This window comes from Pelodiscus sinensis, chromosome 1 (assembly GCF_052426305.1).
Source record: "Pelodiscus sinensis isolate ZL-2025 chromosome 1, ASM5242630v1, whole genome shotgun sequence".
Lineage (NCBI taxonomy): Eukaryota > Metazoa > Chordata > Testudines > Trionychidae > Pelodiscus > Pelodiscus sinensis.
This window is the reverse complement of record NC_143052.1, coordinates 334,132,217-334,154,430: the sequence shown is the minus strand read 5'-3', so window position 1 is coordinate 334,154,430 and position 22,214 is coordinate 334,132,217. Positions and strand designations below refer to the sequence as shown.

Here is a 22,214-nt window from a genome sequence, read left to right as displayed (position 1 = left end):
ATGGGATATTGGAAAAATCTATATTTTAATAAGTTAATTTGAATCTCGTTGCTTGATACCCCCCATAATTTCCTACAACTAATTTTAAACATACACAAATAAGGAGTTTAAAAATAAACATTGATATCCATCAGATATTAAACAAAAAGGAAAGTGAATAATTCCAAGCCTACTTACTAATAAAGAACAAGGGTCTATTTATGCCTATTACTACCCCCCTTACCTGTTAAGATGTAGGGGAAAAAATCCAGAACCAAAAATTCTTAAATACCCTGCTTGTGTGTTTCTTCCTTGTCTTTTATTGAAAGACAAAGTGGCAAGTTAAATTTACATTAATGTAAATTTGAGTTGTGAAATTTCTTGACTTGTAAGCCATCCTGCTGAATGTTAGTATTGACTAATTTCTTCCAGATTTTACTTCCCAAAAATGAGCTAGCCTTCCAACATATACAGTATTCTGTAGTTATTTGAACCCTGAATGGCAAGCCACATATCTTCATTTCCACTTTTATTAGTCTGGTGGAGAGGAGTTAATTTAAAAATCTACATACCCAGATACCAGAAAGGTCAAGCAGAAAGAATTTTGAAGCCTACCCACCATCCAATTTTGCACATAAAATTATCTCTCTCCTGAATAGGACAGTGAGTCAAGAGGCCGTGCATGATCTATGCTGCTAGAGTAATGGCACCCCTGGTTAACCAAAGATATCTTTGGGTCTCACAAAAGAAGTCGTCTATGCTGATGTCAAGGTACAACCACATTCAACTACAGGCAGTCCCCGACTTACGCGGATCCAACTTACGTCGGATCCGAACTTACGAACGGGGCTTTCTCGCCCCGGAGCTCGCAGGCAGCAGTCCACCTCAACCTCCGGGGTGAGAAAAGCTGCTCCCAGTGCCCCTGGTCTGCTGGGGACCGTCTCCAGCAGGCCAGGGGCACCGGGAGCAAAGCCGCAGCGGGGTCCCGGGCCAGAGCAAAGCCTCAGAGGCGCGGCACCCCGCCACTGCGGCTTTGCTCCCCGTGTCCCTGGTCTGCTGGGGGGGGCGCAGCTAGTGTGCCCCCCCCTCCCCAGCAGACCAGGCTTTAGTTGTGGACCCTGGGGCAGAGCAGCTGGGGCGTTGCCGGTTGGTCCCGCAGCGCCGCTCTGGGCACTACTGGACCAACCCAGCAGCACCCCAGCTGCTCTGCCCCAGGCGTCCCCAAGTCGAACGCTGCTGAAACTGACCAGCGATGACTACAGGAAGCCCGAGGCACAGTTGCTCTGCCCCGGGCTTCCTGGAATCAGCCGCTGATCAGTTTCAACAGCAGCTGACTTGGGGTTCTTAAGTTGAATCTCTATGTAAGTCAGAACTGGCAGTCAGTTTCAGCAGCGGCTGAATCTGGACGCCAGTTCCAACTTACATACAGATTCAACTTAAGAACAAACCTACAATCCCTATCTTGTACGTAACCCGGGGACTGCCTGTACTGTACATTCTACAATACTTTGTGAGGTGCCAATTTGAAACACTAAGAGCTACACATTCACTGAAGGCGTAATTACCATAAAGGCTTACATAGACATAGCAGGGCCTCAAATGTATCTTCTCTACAAAATAGTGTAATCTGTCCTAGCAGTAATGTCTGAAGGACACAGAACACCCTCCACAAAAACAGTCTGCCAGCCAACAAGCTTCCCAAATTTTAGAGTGACAATGTTCTAGGGTGGCCAGCTCTGAGATAAAATGACTTGTGCTTTTGTTCCCCAATTTCAGAGTATTACAGAAGACAACCATCAGGTTTGGCTGTGAATCTATACTCTTACATTAGAGTAAACTGAACGTACAGATGCGGTTTTAATATTTTTGTCTAACTTTCCAAAAATTATGTGCATGAACTGAATAGGTATATGACCAATGTGATTGCTATGGCAGAAAAAAAGTTATACATACAACAGTAATTCTTCTAGATACCTAGTTAATTAGAAACCAGTGGGTTTAATCTGATTTATACAGGGAAAATAATGAGAATTGAGCCCTATATTTATTAAGCTAGTGGAACCCGCCCCCATCCTCCCTCCTTACACACAGTATTGAGACCTCCAACAGTCCCCCTCATTCTTGTATTTTTATTGCAATATTGGATTGCATGTAAAACATTTAGCCACTATACTGTTTAGCACTCACCACCTGCACTCTAGAGTCCCATGATCAGAGCAAAGGTATTTTACAGGACAGTATGAAAGCTGCATCATTGAGCTAAGAGAAGGTTATGTAGCAATGCCTAGCTCAAACCAGCTTTTTTATTTAAAGACTAGGGAGGTCTTTAAAATGTGTTTATTCAAGTAAATGTGTAACTATTGAAAATTTCAGTGGCTACATAGTTACATGCAGGGGGAAAGGGATATGCAAAAGCCTGCTTCCCACAAGAATTGGCTACTACCTCTCCCTCCACTCTTGCCTCTGATGCAGCACACTTTCACATCCCTAATTCAGACTTTAATAAGCATTACATACATTTTTGTTTCCAAAGCAGAAAGTTTAAAAACCAACAATTGCAACCCTGTAACTTTTTTTTTAAAAACTGCTCGCTAGATAATTTTGTTAACATTTAAATAAATTATTCAGTGCAAAAGAATGTTAACAAGTCAGTCTATATCAGGAGATGGGAAAAAATAGGGACACATATTGGCTACTAGCCAGTCTCTGTTTAAAAAGTTACAATGCTTGATACTGAAATAATTCACTTTAAATTGCATCAGGATAAAATATTTAGGTTACTGATGCAATTTCTCCCAGTGAAATATGTGAACATAACTATTTAAAGGTTCACAGATAGGCAAGTAGCCCTGCATTTGAACAATTTTTCTCATTTTTATACCTGTAACACTTCTCAGTATGCCCAGTATCTTTTAGCATTCTCTCTCACACACACACACACACACACACACACACACACACACACACACACACACACACACACACACACACACACACAAAAATCCCAGGTGATTGAGTTACATAGTAGCTACCATCATACATTATATTCCTATAATTTGTAACATACTTTTCATAGTATCAAACAAACAAACAAAAAAAAAGGTGTTTAAACTCTAGTGTCAGCAGTTACAGGTATGGTGGAAATTATTTTTAGGTGCATTTTTATCATCTGTACAAATTCTTACCATCATGGCAAAAATGGGTTACAAATAAAAACATCATCACTACAGTAGCTTTCACTGCATTTTAAAGAAGAAATCTACTGTCCAATTAAGAAGCATAAATGGATTCTGAAGGTAGTCATGGTCCAACCTTCTGCCAGAATGATGGTGATTCAGATTACACAAGGCAGGGTTAGAGAGGAATGGAGGAAAAAAATGTGTGTCTTACCACAGTGATTCCCAACCTTTTTTGCACCGTGGACCAGCAAACCCATTCACAAAGTTTGGCGGACCAGCAATATTTTATTTGCATATTCATTATCCAAATATGCAAATAAAATGTTGCCAGTCTGCCTAGCCCCAACCCAGCCCTTTGCACACCAGTGCCTAACACCTTTTGACCCCCACTCCTATGCCCCATGCCCTTTAACTTCTGACCCCTACAGCCCATGCCAACACCCTCTTGCCCCGTGACCTCACCATTGCCTCACCCATTACCTCCACCCCCACACTCCCCAGAGCAAGGCTGCCCCCTTTAGGGAGTGTATCTCTTACTGCTGTATGGGCAGGGAGAATGGCCCTCCTTCACACACCCTTCCTCCCCAAACCCATCTTGCTCCCTCATGGGTAGGGGCGGGAAGGATGGAGCCCCAGCCAGGCTGCCATCATGAGGGAAGGAGGAAGGAGCCTCCTGCTCCAACTCCTCCTGCCACCAGCAAAAGCAGTCATGCAGGCAGGGGGGAAGGGAGGCCCTGGGAAGGTGCCTCCTGCTCCACCTCAGCCCCAGTGCGACTGCTGGCAAAAGCTGTTCCCCCTAACCCCAAATGCAGAGTGGAGGGAGGCGCCTCCTGCTGCTGAACCGCTGGGAACAGCCAGCCTGAGCTCCGACAGTGGTCCACGGCCCAGCGCTTGGGAACCGCTGTCTTAAGAGTACCATCATGGGCAAAGCTCTCAATTTTATGAACAACGATACAAAATGTCACTTCATCCATCACAACCAATCCCCTAACAATAGACATGCCCTTCTCCTCCTGATTTCTCCGCAGCACAAAACAGGCACATCTCCCAAAAAAGCCCCATCCCAACTACTCTTCTATCCCAAGGGGTGGGAGAGAAGAATACCTCACCCATCATTGTGACCTTTTTCCTGTGTGTAAGACTACAAAAAATGTTTCCGAATAAAGAATATCTATTTGGACACCCATGGATCTGATATATACCTACTGAAGCTTTTTAAGTCTACATAAATAATAGAGGCATGTATAATAGATTGAATACAAAGTATTACAATACATAAGATAACCATATCCAAACACACAATCCCCAAAACACATTACAGGCAAGGTTTTTAAAAATGGTTAATTTTATGAAAGATGTATACAAAAAGCCTTTGCTGTATATTTTAATAAGTCCCTCAAAATTTCAAAGGAAACACTGACTCTTCACTTTTGGCAAGTGACAAAAAAAATTGGTAACTCAGATGCATCAGTAGATACCAAAATTTGTGACATGGCTCCCCAAAATTACTTTGATGCCATCTCTCCAGGCAGTTACAGATTGCAGAAAAAATGATTTTCCCCCCAGATGCTGCTAAGCTGTTTGGAGAAAAGAAAGAAAGGTTAATTTGCAATGCTATTAAGATGTACAGGTATTTAAGATTACTATGAATGAGGTTCTATTTCTTACTGATTATTGTAATGTCTTTAACTACTAGGGAAAAGATTAGGGATTTTTTTTTAGTACAATCTCCAGGCAGTTAAGTGGCAATTCCCTTTGTATATATGTATATTCGGTTTATAACTCCAAATAAAACCTTCAATAAGTTATTTCTTGGCAATGGACAGCACAAAAACCCAGTCACTAACTCTTCCAGCTGGCCATTAAGCCAAGAAACATATTTCCTTAGGTCATTATAAATAATTTTAAACTTCTTTTTATACATTAATCTCCTTCCTAAAGTATTTCCCCACTTCTGTCAAAGATTGTGTCATGGCTATTTTGTCACGGACAGGTCATGGGAAAAACAAAAATTCAGAGATGCCTGTGACCTGACGGTGAATTAAAAATTATGTTGAAGCTAACTACCAGGGAAAGAAAGGAGGAATTACAACTTCAGGCCCCCCACAGGACCCACAGAAGCTGGGAGCTCGCAGTGTCTGCCATCTCAAAATATGGGACTGAAGCAGATGCAGAAAATGTCATGGAGGTCTCTGAAAGTCTTGGAATTCATGACTTCCATGACACAATTATCCTTCATTATAACAGATATAGTCTAAGTTCAGACTTTCAGTACATGCAATGCCTATACTTAAGTTAGAGATGGAGAGGCAACCAATAACCACACCAACAAGCCACTTTCTTGAGGTGCACTGTCTAAAAGTACAAAGATCTTTAAGATGCTCTCAACAACTGAGCATGAGGCAGCCTTGTAGTCAAATTCTAAAAATCTTAAAATGTATCAACTGTGTACTCTGAGACCACTACACATATCCAGAAATATAAACCACATGGGAACTGTAGGGCCATGTCTCTACTACAGCAGCATGGCTACAATTATATAGTTTTGCTGGTATAATTCTGTACCATTGATGACAGATGGGATTTTTCTATTGCTGCAGGAAAACCACTCCCCAACCATGGTAGCTAAATCAATGATGATGGAAGCATTCTTCCTCTGAGCAATGCACCTAAATCAATAGTTACACTGCATCAAATTTAGCCAAGTTGTCAAACATCTGAATATTGTATTTACATTTTTATAAAAGCATATTGCAGAATTCATCAAAATAGAAAAATGTCTGAGGCCCTACTTGCAAGATTGCAACTTCCACAGAATTTCACCATGGGAGATTGCAGATTCCACCACAGGAGCCCCTGCTCATCTCCAGATGGCCAAGAGCAGAAAATCACAGAAAAGTAATAATGAACTGTGTTACTGCAAATAGGGTCCACAATTTGCTATGGCTTGTCTACAAATCAGCCACAATTTTTTGACTATCATTTGCAATTCTAGCAGGGCCTTATGTGTGTGCCTATTACTAAATATAACCCTTTGTTGGTTCTTGTTTTTGTTATCACACACTAAATTGCAAACTATGACAAAATTCTGAACATAACACAGTAAATAGAAAGAGTTGGGTCTCATGAGACTTAGGAAGAATGAAGTGAAAAAATGAGAAAGATGTCACCAGAACATGGAAGTGTTTACTAAGGGTTTGTCTATATTTCTAGTTTCACAGTGGCACAGCTGTGCCAGCTATAGTGCTTCAGTGCAGACTCTACCTCTGCCACCAGGAAAGGTTCTCTCACTGGTGTAGATAATCCAATTCTTCCATCAATTAGCCCTGTCTACATTGGGACTTAGTAGGGTAACAATACTACTCAAGCATATGGATTTTTCACACCCCTAACCAATGTATTTTTATATACCCAGTTTTCTAGGTAGACCAGGACTAAGATTTCTACTTAAGTTACATGGATTCTTGAAGAAACGTGCCACACAGTTTAAGTGTATTTTATTAAATCAAGGGTGGGGAACCTAAGGCCCAGGGGTCAGATACAGCCTCTGGCTTGCCTAGATGCAGCCCCCCTGAAGCTCAGGGTTCCCCCCCCCCCAGCTTTGGGGAGCCCATGCTAGCACTCCAGCTCTCCCACCATCTCCCCATGGGGCTGGAGCATACAAAATCTCCAGAACCAGGGCCAGCCTAGGTTCTGGTGTACGAGGGGAATGTGAGGAGTGTCTTTCTCCTTCTCAGTTAGGGGTTACGTCAGTGAGGGGTTGCGTTTTGAGGGGCTTTTTTTTTTTTTGCAGTTTTCACTTGTGTGGGGCCACCAACTGATTTTTCTGTGGGTAAGCGGCCTGACCCAAAAAGGTTCCCTACCCCTGTATTAATTTTATGTATTTAATAAATCAGAGTAGTCAATGCAAACTCCAAGGAAAAGCATCACTGTAACAGACTCTTGAGAAATATCAACAATTTTATTCCATGCCCACCCACAAAAGTTGTTCATTTAAAAGAACAAGTAATTTTAAAAAGCTTTCAGACAAACCAAAGTATGGTTTAACTCTTCAATGCAAGTTTTATATTCTTGCTTTAAAAGCTTCCCAACTGAAAAAAAAATACAAACACTTAACACTCTTTCCACCTTTTTTGATTCAACCATAAGACTCATTCATCAAAAACAAAATGTTAAGAACAAGATAAAAAATTATTTGAGCCCATAACTGAAAGATCAACACATCTGATTTTATTATAGTACTGTATTCTTATTTGTACAGCACAGAGCTAATTACAAACATTTACAAGTTTTTCAAGTATTGTTAAGGTATCAATTCAAGGCTTCTGCTCCAAAAAAGCTGTATTTAACAATATTCCATACAGATAGCACAAACTGATTAGAAGTCAAAGAATTTTCCCCTCTGCTTGGTTTACATGAGATTTGGAAGGCACTAAAAATCCCTGCAGCCACATTCTGGGGTGTGGATCCTGCTCTTAATTGTACAGGCACACATTTTGCATGTTGTAAAACTAGCTATTGCCCATTTGCAGTATATTTTACAGAATACAGTGGTGCACATGTGCATATCAGAAGTCAGGATTAAGTCCCAGACTGCTCTGATCTAACAAAGTGTTCATAATTGTTCAAAACAGGGAATCCTATTACAGAGGAAGATAGTGTTATATTTAAGTTGAGGTAACTTAAAGTTACCGTAAAGCAGACTAAAAATGCCACAGCAATCTTCCATGCTTACTGTTTTAATGATTTTTATGTTGAATAAGATGATTACAAGTAAACAAGTGATTGAGCCCTATAACTTCAATCTTGGCTCAGTCAAGCTCAGTTCTTCTCATTTCACCTACCACCAAGAATAAGAGTGCTAACAATTAAATAACGCTCTTAATGACATTTGTGACTACCCCACTGCGTACAAGGGGATTGTACAAGTATAAAAGACTGGAACTGAGTAGACAATCTGATTGATGCTGCACAAGATGGAATAGAATCCACAGCTCATTAGTTCTTAGCTGTACTAGCTTTGTATTTCTGTGAACAGGTAACCGAATTCACAGAAAGCAGAAGATTGATTATCTTTGTACCTAGTCCCTTTTCAAACTAGTACCACACTAACTTCGGAGTGGTGAGATTATTTTTTTCCAAACATTCAAGCTTTTCAAAAATGAAAGACAGCAGAAGCCCTGTTACCTCTTTTTCCTCATTTCTTATACTACCTTTTAAAATAAAGCAGGAAATGTGGCCAGCAGCTGGTCCCGTCTCTTCTGCCCCAACACAGCTGTATCCACTTTAGCATAAAGAAAAATAAGGATGCTAAATACACATATACTTTATCAAACAGTGATGTTTCACAAAGAATTTAGTTGTCACTTGCTTTTCCTTCAACTCCTATTACCACTAGTGGAAGCTACTTCAGCACATCACTGGAAGGAGACCCCTCAATTTAATCTTAATCCAACATATAAATCAATTTATTACATCTTAGTTTTAAGGTTTAAGAATAGTAACGAATCATTTTAGAAACATCTCAATTGTTAACGCTATACTTAGGTTGACTCATTCTTTGTGAAACCTCACTTTACAGTTAGTAATTTTTCATAACCCGTTTTCCCCAATTTACATACATGTAAATAATCTAACCATTTTAATACAACCAAAAAATAAAAAGGTGTATTATAACCTATTTATCTTGCATGATAGGGTAATATTAGTGCTGGTCCAAAAGCAACTCAAACATTTGTCTGTGATCCCAAAACTTTTTTATTCCTCCTCTCAACTAAACATGGAGGTCTGCATGAGCATTATTTTTTCAAACCATCAGTGTCAAGAGATAACCTTTGTTCATCTACATATTTTATTTCCTGACTATAGAAATTTAGAGATATTTCTGAATGATCAGAGATGTCTATTTAAGATCCTACAGTAAAATTACACAAGTGTGCATGCAATAAGCTATTTTTTAATACAAGGAATCTCAGTTATCTTGGGTGTACACAGATTATTTATAGTGAACTAGAATTTAAATCATGAGTTATTTCCAAGCACTGTAATCTTTAAATTGCAATATACATTACAGTTCTGTGAAAAAAATAGGTGTCTTGCCTGCATTAGGGTACCATTGTACAATGATATAACTGAAACCAATATTTGGATTGTTCATACAGACAAAAGTTTACATCACCAAATAAGGTAGACTAATGAAGTTTTTCTTTTTTAAAGTGATCTTGAAAACCATCAGGACTAGATTCTGGGATCTTATATCCTGGAATGCATAATCCTGATCTTTAAGAGAAGACCATTTACATCAAGTTCTGGGTGGTCTAAAGATGGAAGATCAGAAATAAATCATATCATACTGATTACCATATGATTTGTCCCCTGCCCTAGTCATTCAGTAGCAGTCATCTTAAAAAACTGCTATTTGATGGAAAACAAAATGGTATAAGTTATAACTTTAATTACTTTGAGAGATACTAGCTAATAAAATTAAGTCAAAATTTCCACAGCAGAACAGGGGCAAGGGGAAGAAGGATAGTAATCAGAATGTGACTGAAATACCCTCCACCGGAGATCAGCCAGAACTGGAAACACATAGGCAAATCAGCATCAACACTTTCAAGATGAGAAAACATTTCCAATCACTGGTCCTGAACCAAGAGTCAGAAAAACCAGGACTTAAACATCAATAAAGGTTTGATATCGCATTATGGGAATATATGGATCCTTACCAGGTTGCGAAGTGGAAAACGACTGCTCTTTAACCCCTACACAACGGAGCATGGCAGGGCAAGCACCTAAAAAAGAAACTGTCAGAGAGGTTTAATAGTAATGTATAATTAATATTTATTACAGTTTCATATGCATGCTTTAACTGTTTGCTCATCAATATTAATTTTGTTCTCAAGTCTGTCCAGTGACGATGTCCTAATAAGTCGAATTTTTCTTTTTCTAAAAAACAAAAAAACAAGTATTTTCAGCTCCTCAGGATAAGCGGACTATATTTTATCTGATTCAAAACAGGGTAGGCAGTATTATCTCTACTGGCATTTGTGAACAGGCACGGAGCACACCTTCATGCTTCAGGTTTGCATGATCTTTCACTCCCTGCTGCAAACGGGCTCCGAATACAACTGCATGTGTCAGTTTGCACGATATTTGGCACGCTGCTGTAAGCAGATTCCGAGCGCGCCATTTGTGAGCCAGTTTTGTGCGATCTTTTACCCAGTGCCACACACTGGCTCCCAAGTATGAAGTTCACGCGAGCTCTTTACCCTCTGCCGTTCCTACGCCAGCTTTGCCTAGCCCCTGTTTTTCAAGCCATGACCTGCTTGCTCCGCCACGGCCCGAAGCCCCTGGATGTGGGCACGGACAGGTGAAAAATAAAGACTGAAGCAGGTACTTGACCCTACATTTTGAAGGAGGCAGATGCCCGCCTGGCACACACGGCGCAGAACTCCACCGACAGCTGATCTCTGTCCACGTGGAGGCAGATCCCACCGGAGGCCGCCCGCTCCTCCGCCTCCGGCTCCCCCGCATCCTGGCTCGGCAGGGCGTAGTCGTGGTCGCTGCTCTCGCCGCCTTGGGGCGGGTCCGTGTCCCTGAAGAGGCTGGTGCGGAGCCTTAGCCCCCCAGCCCCGGCCAGGCGACTCAGCAGCTGCCCCAGGGTGCTCTGGTTGGCCAGCACTGCCCGCAGGTAGCTGGTCTCCCGCTCCAGCTCCCGCAGGCGCCGGCTTAGCCCCCGGTTGCGGTCCCGCAACTGCCGGTTCTCGGCGGCCAGGCCCTGCAGGCGGCTCTCCAGCCCCAGCACGTACTGCTTCTTCTTCAGCCGGTTCAGCCGGGCCGCGGCCGCCGCCTTCAGCCGGCTCCCAGCCGCCGTCCCGCCCAGGCTGGCCCCGCTGCGCCTCCGGCCCGCTGCGCTCCAGGCCGGTTCCAGCTCGTCCAGCTGGCCGCAGAAGCAGCCGCTCGGCTCCACGCCCAGGTCCCAGTGCGGCTGGGCCGCCTCTAGCAGATCACCCAGCTCCAGCCCCGCGAACGGGTCCTCCTGCTCCTCGGCGCCAGCAGCCGCCTCCCCCATGGCCCGCTGCGGCTGCTCCAGCGCGGCTGGGTCCCGACGCTGCGGCTTGGTGCGGGGGGTCCCCGGCTCCTCCTCCCCGCCATCGCCGCCTCCGGCCCCCGCGCCGGGGAGGTGCCAGGCGGCAGCCGGGGGGCTCTCCCCGCCCGACGGGCCCGCCAGCAGCTGGGTCAGGCTGTGGCGCATGGTGGGGAGGGGGCGAGACCCGCAGGCAGGTCTGGGGGAGGGGGCGGCTCCGCGGACGACCCGGCGAGCAGGCCGCGGTGAGCGTGGGGGAGGGGGCCTAGAAATGGCGCGTCCTCTGGCCGCGCCTGCGCACCGAAGGGCTGCTCGGCCGCCAGACCGGAAAAAGGGGGAGGACAGGATAGCCATAGGGTTATGTTAATCCAAGGGTGGGCAATACATTTGGGGGGGGGGGGAGGTCAGTATTTGGTAAGTGGTCAAGGGCCGCACTTTTCTCTGGAGGGGGTGCGGGGTCTGGCATGGAAGTTGGGTGCAGAAGGTAGCAGGGGCTGGGGTGCAGGACAGGGTGTGGGGTCTGAGAGCGAGTTGAAGGAGGGGTGTATAATACGTGAGCTGGGGCACGGGAATGGAGTGCAGTGTCGGGAGTGGGTAGGAGAGAGGGAGCTGTGCCCTGGGCGAGGGGTTGCAGAGGATTTGGCTGATGAGCTGGGGCAGGAGGGGGTTGTGGCCTGGGGCAGGGAGTTGAGGGAATGAAGGGACTGGCATCCCAGAGGCAGGTTTTGGACAGCAGCCCTTCAAAACTCTGAGGCAGACCCATTGCCACCCACAGTCCCATGCTGCTCAAAATGGCTGTGTACTCTCCGGGGGGAGAGGGATGCCAGAACCAATGAGAGCCTCCCCAAACCCTCTTCCGCCTCCCCTAGGTTCCCACAGCAGACACACACAAGGAATAGTCAGCCAGTTAGGGTACGTCTAAGACTTTTTTGAAAGCTCTTTCAAAAGAGATCGTCTAGACAGCCACACAACTTTAGAAAAAGCGATCCTCTTTTTCGAAAGCGAACACCCAGGCAGTCTGGATGCTCTCTTTTGAAAAAGCCCTGTTTGCATTCAAGAATGCCTTTTTTTTTTTTTTGAAAGAACTCTTTTTAGAAAAAAAAAAGGTGTTCTTCCTCGTAAAATGAGGTTTACCACTGTCAAAAAAACCGCCGGGTTCTTTTGATTTAATTTTGAAAGAATGTGACGGCCGTCTAGATGCAGATGATGTTTTTTCAAAAAAAGGCCACTTTTTTTGGAAAAAACCTGTAGTCTAGACATACTCCTAAAGCGGTGTAGCGCTGCTCTGTGCCTGAGGGTGCTGGCAGGGCAGCCCACAGGCTGGATCTTGCCCACCCCTGTCTTAGAGGCAACAAGTACCATGTCTGTGTTATAAAGCTAGAAAAACGGGCTGCCTTGTTGAAAAGTGCCTTCCGTCTCCATCTACTTACAACAGTGTTTTTCAAAGTGGACCACAGGCCACTAATGCTAATGGGCTGCTCTGGTTTGTTTACTTACCGGCTCTGCAGCTGTGGAGCCTCACAGCTCCCATTTGCTGTAGTTCACCAGTTGCAGCCAAGGAGATCAGTAGGAAGTGGCGTGGCCACCCAGGGCACTGCTTCCTGCAACTCCCCTTGGCTACAGACAGAGAACCACAGCCAATGGAAGCTGCGAGGCTCTGTGGCTGCGGAGTCAGTAAGTAGACAAACTGGAGTGGCCCATTAGCAGCTTTCTCAGAGTCTGTGGCCCACTTTTATAAATGCTGACTTATGATGAAGCAGCAGCAGCCACTTTCACCCCCAGAGTTATACCCAGGGTAGGTCTATGAACCCATATAGTACCACTGAAATGCAGCCACCTCTGTCGCACAGAGAAGTCACACTAGAGGAGTGGAAAGGTTTTGCCCAGAACCCCTGCCAGTACTCCTCTTGGCATGGACAGTGGGTAATATTAGCAAGGGAAGATGTTGCCTTCCCAAAACTGCCCAGTTTCCTGGCTCTTGGGAGGGCTGGGGATGTAGTGAGGCTGCCCAGCTCTCTGGCCTACTAGGAAGGATCAGTCTGCGCCATCTACAGAGGTGAGTGAGACTAAGGGTCCTGGGGATGTTCAAGGGCTGGGGGCAATAACCAGGAATGGGGGGAGAGAGAGCTGGGTCCAGAGTTGAGAATATAGCTTGCAAAAGGGGCATGGGCTGGTCTTGCCTTCCCCAGCTGAATGTTCACTTGTTGCCCAGACCCGTTGCTATAATAAAGTGTTATATTTATTATCCTGGTATATCATATAGCACAGTGTGAGGCTCAGTTTATTAGGGATGATGTATTAAGTCAGGTTTTAAACCTGATTTCCACTGATCTACATTTTTCAAACCTAGGACCTCGACCAAGCTCTATGGAAGTTGATGGGATTTTCCTGTTTCATTTGAATGATCAATTTGAATCAGATCCCTAACAAATAGATAACTTAATCATCTACCTGGAAATCATTCTCACTAATAAAAGATACTGTACAAATACTAATCTGCTTTATCGCTCCACCCAGATAATAAACTCTGATGTTCTTGGTGTGATCCCTTTTCCCTTTCCAGTTCCACTGAACTGTATATCAACAATTTGTTGTAATAAATCCAATCTCTTGAGAGCAGGAGACTTTTCTTTTGATTTGCTACATAAAATGCTTAATATTTTTAGTCGCTGTGAAATTGCTAGAAATAGGAGAGGCAAGGAACAAACAAACAAACTCATAAATGATTATGAATTTTCTAAATTAAAGTCCTTTGTTTCCCAGTTTTATTTAACATAACTTGTCTTGCTAACTCAAAGAGACACATTTTAAGCTGCCATTTCAAAATGGGTAGCATGGAAACAAAAAATGGTCTTCAAATCAGGTCTCATAAAAGATTTGTAAATCTTGGAGGCATTCTAAAGAAATCTGATAAATATTATTTTAGTTAAAGGGTTACTAATAAACAGGTGTGCAATAACAGCTGCAACAGAGTGAGGGGTTATGACATGAAGTGGCGGAGTTTGTTATTTAGCTCTTTTTCTTTATTTAGTAAGTCTGTGCTGTGTTTCTTGTAAGCATCAAACTGCATCCAGAGCTCACTACATGCTTGCTCACTTCCTTCCAGACGTTGCTGCAGCTCTTGGACCCTTAGGTTGCTGTCCACTACTGCTACCTCTCTCACAAAGCGCTCTTCTGCTGTCAGCCTGGCCCTCTCTGCAGCCTCCAGCTTCTTCTCCAGCTGCTGAATTTCCCGTTGCTTCTCCTGCAGTGTCTTGCCCCTTTCCATAGCCAGATGCAGCAGCTCCTCTTTCTCCTGGCTCACCTTCTCCAACTTGGCTTGCAACTCACTGCCCTGAGCCTTTTTCTGCTTTTCTGTCTGCTCCCACTGTGCAGCAATTTGGCAATGCTTCTCCTCTAAGCTCTGCAGCTGGTTTCTCAGTAAATCAGTTTCTTTGGCATGGACGCTGGCTTGTTGTCTCTGAGCTTCCAATAATTCCTTCTCTCGCTCCTGGGCTCTGCGGCTCTCTTCAGCATATTTCTTCTTGAAGGAATCTACTTCCTGAGAGAGCCTCTTCCCCTGGGAAGTGAGATGGAGAACCTCAGCCTCTTTCTCCTTCAGAGCCTGGCTGAAAAGGCTTTGGTTTTCCTGTCTCAGGAGCTTATTTTCCTCCCTCAGCAGCATGTTCTGCTGCTTGTGCTCATCTTTGAAGCGGATCATGTCTTCATGGTTGGCAGCAAGGTCCATAAAGCGCTCCTCCAGCTGCTGGGCCCGCCGGGTCTGACTTTCCAGACTCACATGATCCTCCATCCTCAACTCTTCCAGCTCCATGTTAAGCCTCTCCAGTGCCTTGCAACGCATTAGAGATTCATCCGCTCGCTTTTTCAATATGCAGATGAGCTGAGATTGCTCATGGAGGCGTGAGCGTAACAGAGCCTTCTCCCCCTTCTCCCCATCAGAGAGCCCGTGGAGCTTCTCCAGAGCCTCATACAGGTCTCCCATATCTCCTGCCTCTGATTCAGTCTCCTTTGGATCATTGACAGGGCAGGACATCTCTGGGTCCTTCTCATCCTGAGGCATGGAGCTGCTGCCTCCTGCAGTCTGTAATTCAAGCTACATACAAACAGTTTATCTTAGTAACATTCAAAATTACTTAGCAGTTCTAGTTTCCCAACCAACAGGGCTGCAATTGGTGGACATGCCCTAGGAGTTCCATTATATCACAAATCAGGAGATCTGGACATTCCAGAACAGATTGCAGTTAGTCAACAACTCAAACTGGTCACTTTCCTTGGTTCTGCAGATATGAAGCCATAACCCAAATCAGAAAAAGAAAGAGACTAATACTTATCCAGATCCAGCTACCCATTGATGACAAGCCCTTTGCTTTACTGGCATGCTGGTGCTGTGATTCCAGGCACAAATTGTTTACTTAACTATAACATTATTAAGACAAATAAATCCTCACACAATTTTCTTCCCCTCTATTCCTCATTCCATATCTGTTATTAGAAATGCAAATAGAACAGGGGTTATTGGACTGGTCTTTTAACTAACTATAAATTATTGCAAAGGATGCACTGCTCCCCATTTAATAGCACTGAATGCACCTTTTTCCACTGTTTGGAAATTTGTGAATGAAAAGGGCTAAGTGCTTATTGTTACTGAAAATGAGGGACCTAATGGTTCAAGTATGGGTTTGGAGACCAGGTTTTTAATTTTACCCTTCCCACTGACTTGGGCATGTAACCGTGTGTGGCTAAGTTTCTTCATGTAAAAATAAGAAAATATTTATATCATATCGGGAGCAAAAGTCCTCAGTCAAGATTGGGGTCCTATCATACTTGGTGCTGCAGAAATGTGTGAAAAACACTCTTTCACTAAAGAGCTGCTACTCAAAAAAGACACATGAATAGAGCTGAATAAAACATTCATGTAAATCAGCATGCTGAAAAGTATCACATTTTGTTAATTATATTTATTTTAGATTGTGAGGTAGCAGTAGGTTAAGAGGATAACAGAAGAGGAGAGTCAATGTAAGGAAAAGGAAGGAGAAAGAGAACCGAGGGCAAGGGAGAGAATGCGAAGGAGATGAGTCAGGGTATACAACTAGAGCAGAGATTAAACAGACTCAGGTGCCATCTATGTAATTACAGGGTCATGCACACCTGCTGTTGCAGCTACTTTCTCTTCCCTCTGACAAAAAAGAAAAGAAATGGGGGAGAGAAGAGAGAACCAGGTTTAGATGGGCTGGGTGCAAGGGATGCAGACAACAGGCGTAAGAGGATAGATTGAAAGTAACATGTAGGAAGAGAACAGGAAAATGTTTCCTTACCGGATATTTTCTTTTCTCTGGTTTGTCTGCTACTCCTACTGTGGAGTTTCTGTCACCATGGAGACATGGGGCTGATCCAGATTGTAGTCACTCCACAGCTTATGCCTGTGACTTGGCTACTTTGGAAAGCTGCCAGGTCAGCTGATAAGCCAGTGAAATAGCTGGAAGTACTTCACAACAAACAAATGCCACTAACATACTTTTTAAAAGAACTGTAAAGGGAAATGGATATTCCAGAAGGGGAAGTATTGAAATTAAAAGAAGCAGGCCTGAACTCAAAAAGCGGGAGAGTCACATTGTCAGGCTGTAAACATCAGGTTGGGGCCTTCTCTTCATACACATGAGGGGTTGGATCACAGAAGACCCCTGGGGATTGTCACATAGTGAGCTGGTCAAGCCATTAAGCCCACCTTCCTGCCTTCTTGGACTCCTCACCACCCTGTCCTCCAACCACTGCGTAGAGTTAAAGTTACTGCCTCCCTGCAGAGCAACACAGATACTGAACCAGTTCTGGCAGAGTTATAGGACACTGTTGACAGCACCAAGGAGCCCAACCCCCCACAGAACCAAAATCCCAAATAAATTCAGTCTTACTCTGTATAGAAGTTTTACACAGAGAAAGCTTATTACAGTAAAACTCCAATAGTCCGGCATCAAAATGGCAAGAGCCTAGTGAGTGAGTTTCGGCAAAAAATGAGTCACAAGGTAACAGCGGCAGCAGCTGAACTGAGCAAAAAGGGTAAAACAGGCTTAAAAAAACTAAAACATTACAGTATACTGTATACAGTATGTACAATAAAAAGGGTTAAGAACACTTTATGTAGAGTATATAATGTATACAGTATATATATAACCAGTTTATAGTACCTCCTGATAGTCCGGCATATTTGATAATCCGGCACCACCTAGGTCCCATAGGTTCCAGATTATCAGAAGTCTACTGTAGTTCATTCTCAATGATATGCACACTGATTGCTTCCCCCGCCCCTATTTACATGGATTGTGATAGTAAACAAAAGTGTTCATTAAGTATAAAAGGTAGGATTCACTTTGCTTGCGAGTAAAAACAGATAGATCAAAGGAAGTTACTAAGCCAAAATAAAACAAAATACAGCCAGCTAATCTTAAAACACTAAGAAATGTGTTACATGCAAATTCTTACTCTACAGTTGTTCTAATCCTCTCTCTCTTATAAACTAGAAAGCCTCCTAGCTTAGGCCCAATCCTTCCCCTTGTTCAGTCTTAGATGTTTCCAATAGGCATCTTAGGTAGTAAGTGGAGAGTCTGTGTTGCTCTTCAGGAGGGGATGGTCAGTAACCCTAACTCTGTGCCCTGGCTATGGGAGACCAGAGCATCTGGCCCAGCAGGACAGAGGGATGGTGAACCCCAGAGGGAACAAAGTGCAGGTATCAGATCAGTGGATTGATCAGCACACCAGGTAACAAGGGGACCTCTGTGATCCAACCCATCACAATGGTTCCTCCCCCAAAAAGCAATGAAAGATCTAGGTTAGGGTTGGGGAACTTCAAGCCTGGGGGCTAGATGCAGCCCCAGCTTGCCTGGATCCCACCCTGAGCTCAGGACTCCTCCCCCCCCCCAACATTGGGGAGCCTGTGCTGGCCCTGCCTCCCCTCCCCCCACCAAGGGGCTGGAGCATACAAAATCTACTAGCCTGGGCCCCCACATCAGAAAAAAGTTCCCCATGCCGATTTAGGTGAAAGAGAAGAGTAACAGAAAAGCGATTGGGAGGAGAGATCTTGTACAGTAAACTTCTGATAATCCGGCACCTTTAGGACCCAGGGGGTGCCGGATTATCAAATATGCCGGTCCATCAGAAGGGGGGGCTATGAGGGGTCTGGGATGGAGTGGGGGGAATGCGCCCCTCGGTGCTGCGGGACCAACCTGGCAGCATCCCAGCTGCTCTGCCCCAGGTAGCTGGGGTGCTCTGCTCCAGGCTTCCCAGAGTCAGTTTCAGCAGCGGCTGACTTGGGGAAGTCTGGGGCAGAGCAGCTGGGGTGCTGCCAGGTTGATCCCACAGCGCCAAGGGGTGGCGCTACGGGACCAACCCGGCAGCACCCCAGCTGCTCTGCCCCCGGCTTCCCCGACTCAGCCACTGGTCAGCTTCAGCAGCGGTTGAATCGGAGAAGCCGGGGGCAGAGCAGCTCCAATTGTCCGGCTTCCCGGAGCACTTCTGGGTTCCAGATAGTGCCGGACCATCAGGAGTGCCAGACCATTGGATGCCAGACCACTGGAGTTTTACTGTATATGTCTTTATCTCCATTAGGTGAAAAAAGTATAGGTATGTACATGCAACTGTCAGAGAGGACAGGCATATAGAGCAAGCTCTGGTTTATAGGCTTCATTGGTGAATTAAATGCATTTTCATGTAGGATTTTATGGTCTAGAACAGAGGGGAATACATGCTGCCTATAGGGAAGTATAGACAGAGGCCTAAATGACCCTAAATGAGAGTGGAATAGGTATGGGGACTGTTTGGTGTATTCTATGGAGCAAAGATGGCAGTAAAAAGAAATGCAACCAGAAAGACAGGAAGAAGCTAGAGCTTGTAGGCAAGGGGGGAAAGGCCTCTTTTCCACTTTATTCAACAACACTGGTTTGGAAATAAGGAGATAAAATTATGTCTAATCATATAAGTACGAAATTATTTCATGTAGGAAGGATTATATACAAATAAATATTTTTTTAAATACAATTAGTAGACATTTTAGTTAGGCGCATTAGAATCACTGAAGTACTACTGCTTATGACAGTTTTGCCAAAGGTAAGGTTATTGGACTAACAGCCTTCAGATGCGTATTATACTGAAAAAGCGACAGACACTTGGCTATTTACAGCATTCAGGCTCCTTCATAAAAAATAGTTCGGAGTTTAGTTCAAGACAGCTGTTGACTCACTGACATGCACTTTCCTAGAAAATTGTCTTTTGCCTTCTTGTATTGTGTGTCTCAAGTACATGTCCTGAGACACCTGGCTATTGATATCTTGGAAGCCTTCTTCCCTCTGATTGCTGAGTGACAGGGCTGTTTGCATGGGTAGTAGTAGAAAGTCATATTGGTTGTGACACAATTTCAAGTGATTATTGCCAATAAGTTAATATCTTTTGTTAACACAGATTTTAAAATATTAGTTCTTTTCACCACATTACTTGTGTTAAAAATTTCCTGCTTGCAGGGTAAATGTGTTGATTGATCTAAGTTCCTGTTAAACCAATTGAAAAGGAAAAAATACTTTTTCAGAAGAGGAATTTTAAGGCTCTGGTTCTGTAACACCCTACACCATTTTCCTATCATATGTTCTCTAAAGCCGATGCAATTTCTTTAATACTTGATTTGTTGCATTTCTTTCCACTGCAGCATAGCCCATTGAAAAGGTTTTTCCTTTTATGAGGTTATGCAGTAAAACAACACCAAAGCTTAATAAACTTAGCTGTAAAGAGATATGAAAGGAATAGCTTTTAGGATCTGAATCAAAGTCCACTTAAACCAATGGGCTGTGAATCAAAGCTTTTATGAAGATATAAATATAGCCTTCTTACACAGCACTACTGAGCACTGCTATATTTTTAAACTACTGTTGTGACTGGCTCAGTTGGCCTTGCATAATTTATTATAGGCTTGAAAATGGCATAGCTTGAGGGTTTGATATGGTGAATTTTGCCTTAGTGGGAAAAAGCCCAATCTACTGGTCCGTAAAGCACTTAATCTTCTGGAATGCTACAGAAGCTATTTGTCCAGATTTTTGGGGCAATTTGTGGCAGTGTTCCTTATGAGAGCTAAAGGGTCTGTTTTACTGCTTTGGTTTATTGGCTAAGTTAATTTCTATAGGAGTATTTGATGCAGATTAATTATGTGATTGCAAGTTTAATTAATTATTTGGGTATGGAAAGCTTCTATATGGGTGTGGAGTTTAATTTAAATCTAAAATAAAATTGTGATGATGTATTAGAAGTACTGGTTAACACTGGCTTTTGAGGTAGCTGCTTCTGCTCTTAGTTAGAACCAGTACCATAGAAGATTATGGCTATTTCTAGACTGCTCCCTTTTGCACACAAAAAAAAAATATTAAAAAATGCAAATGAGGCAAAGCATGGAACATCACCATGCTTCATTTGCATAATTAATGAGGCTCAGTTTTTGCACAAGAGCCATTCTTCCTGAAAAAAAGAGGAAGAACGGCTCTTGCGCAAGAGGGGTTATTTGCACAAAAGCCTCCTGTGCAAAAACAGGGCCTCATTAATTATGCAAATGAGGTGTGGCAATATTTCATGCTTTGCCTCATTTGCATATTTTTGCACAAGAGGGAGCAGTCTAGACATAACCTAGGGTTGGAAGACCTCAGGGGGTCATCTAGTCCAACCCCATGCTCAAAGCAAGATCAACCCCAACTAAATCAAGAGAAAAAAAAATGGGATATCTGATTACTATTTAATTGAACCAAGGCTTGCATTATGATGAGGTAGATATTTTAACTTGGTTATATCCTAACTTGAGCACTTTCAAAGATGTCTGTACTGTACAAAGTATTACAAATTGAATCTCTCTAGTTACACATGATTTTAGTTAGGCAGATGGATACACCCAAGGTAAGTGGACAAGTTTCCCTCAGTCCCGTAAAGTTTGTTTAGAGGCATCAGTCCTGGCTCAGGGTTCTGTGCTGTTATTTACCTCTAATTTATCCCTAAATGTCTTCTAAAAGCCCAGTAAAAGCAGGGGAAGTGCTGATAATGCTGCTAGACAAAATTGACCTCCCATTTTTTGGCAAATTCTCTAGTTCAGCACTGATCAGGCCCCAAAGGTGCCAGGCTAGAGAGGTTCAACCTGTACATGATTTGTGCCTGGTGAGCTTCAGTCCAAAGATGCCCTGTTCCAATGCTACTGTTAATTTATAAGTTCCTGGAACTATTTTCAAATAAAAATAATGTATTTAAAAATTTCAAACAGTACTACATCACTGCACATTTGGGAACTTTTAGTTCATACCTACAGGACACACACAGACATTCCACGAGCAACATGCTGGTGTGTATTCCTGCATCATGTAGACAAGGCCTCAGTTACAAATGTGTATATTTGCACATGCAAGTTAGCCAGTGGAAAGTTGCAGATTGTGAACACAATAATCCTCCTTTGCATACGCAACCAAATATACAGGTATTTTTATAAAGTGCCTCCTCATGTCAAACAATCACAATGTAGCAAGAATAAAGACAAATTATTTATGTTGTAGCGAGATTAGGGCCCACCATCATGGCACCTCCAGCTGGCTCTCCTGGGAATCAGCTCAGCTTCACCAGGGCACCTTCATCTAGCAGTGCCTCATCTGCCGTCACTTCTGTCTCCACTTCTAGGACCCACGTCGTGCTCTTTTGGACACAGCCCTCCGGTCGTGCCCCATTGCAGCCTCTCTCTCCTTCCAGGGGGACCAACAGTCTTCAGTCTAACCATTTGTTTCAGTGGCAAGCTACAGACCATGCCCTAGCTACTTGCCTCTGTGGTAAGTGGGGGGGGGGGGGGGGGGGGGCCAGGCCCACCCACCGCTCCAGGTCTCAGCCCAGGGACTTTATAGCCAGCAGCCACATATTGCCCCTTCTCCAACTCTGTCTCATTTGCTAAGCCACTTCCTCCAGCCCTAGCA

At 43.8% G+C, this 22,214-nt stretch overlaps 2 protein-coding genes across 2 annotated transcripts; both read right to left on the bottom strand.

The window, feature by feature from the left end:
* Positions 1–7,366: 7,366 nt before the first annotated feature.
* On the bottom strand, positions 7,367–11,567 carry CREBZF (CREB/ATF bZIP transcription factor). Its single transcript, XM_075919441.2, has 3 exons — positions 10,565–11,567; positions 9,884–9,961; positions 7,367–8,442 (listed from the first exon to the last, which is right to left on the bottom strand). Exons 1-2 carry the CDS (start codon positions 11,410–11,412, stop codon positions 9,913–9,915), a joined length of 897 nt encoding a protein of 298 aa, XP_075775556.2. The 5' UTR covers positions 11,413–11,567; the 3' UTR covers positions 7,367–8,442; positions 9,884–9,912.
* A 2,466-nt stretch (positions 11,568–14,033) lies between these two features.
* On the bottom strand, positions 14,034–16,705 carry CCDC89 (coiled-coil domain containing 89). The gene is made up of 2 exons (XM_006118357.5): positions 16,560–16,705; positions 14,034–15,337 (listed from the first exon to the last, which is right to left on the bottom strand). The coding sequence occupies exon 2, from the start codon at positions 15,302–15,304 to the stop codon at positions 14,225–14,227; it is 1,080 nt and encodes a 359-aa protein (XP_006118419.2). The 5' UTR covers positions 15,305–15,337; positions 16,560–16,705; the 3' UTR covers positions 14,034–14,224.
* Positions 16,706–22,214: the final 5,509 nt, after the last annotated feature.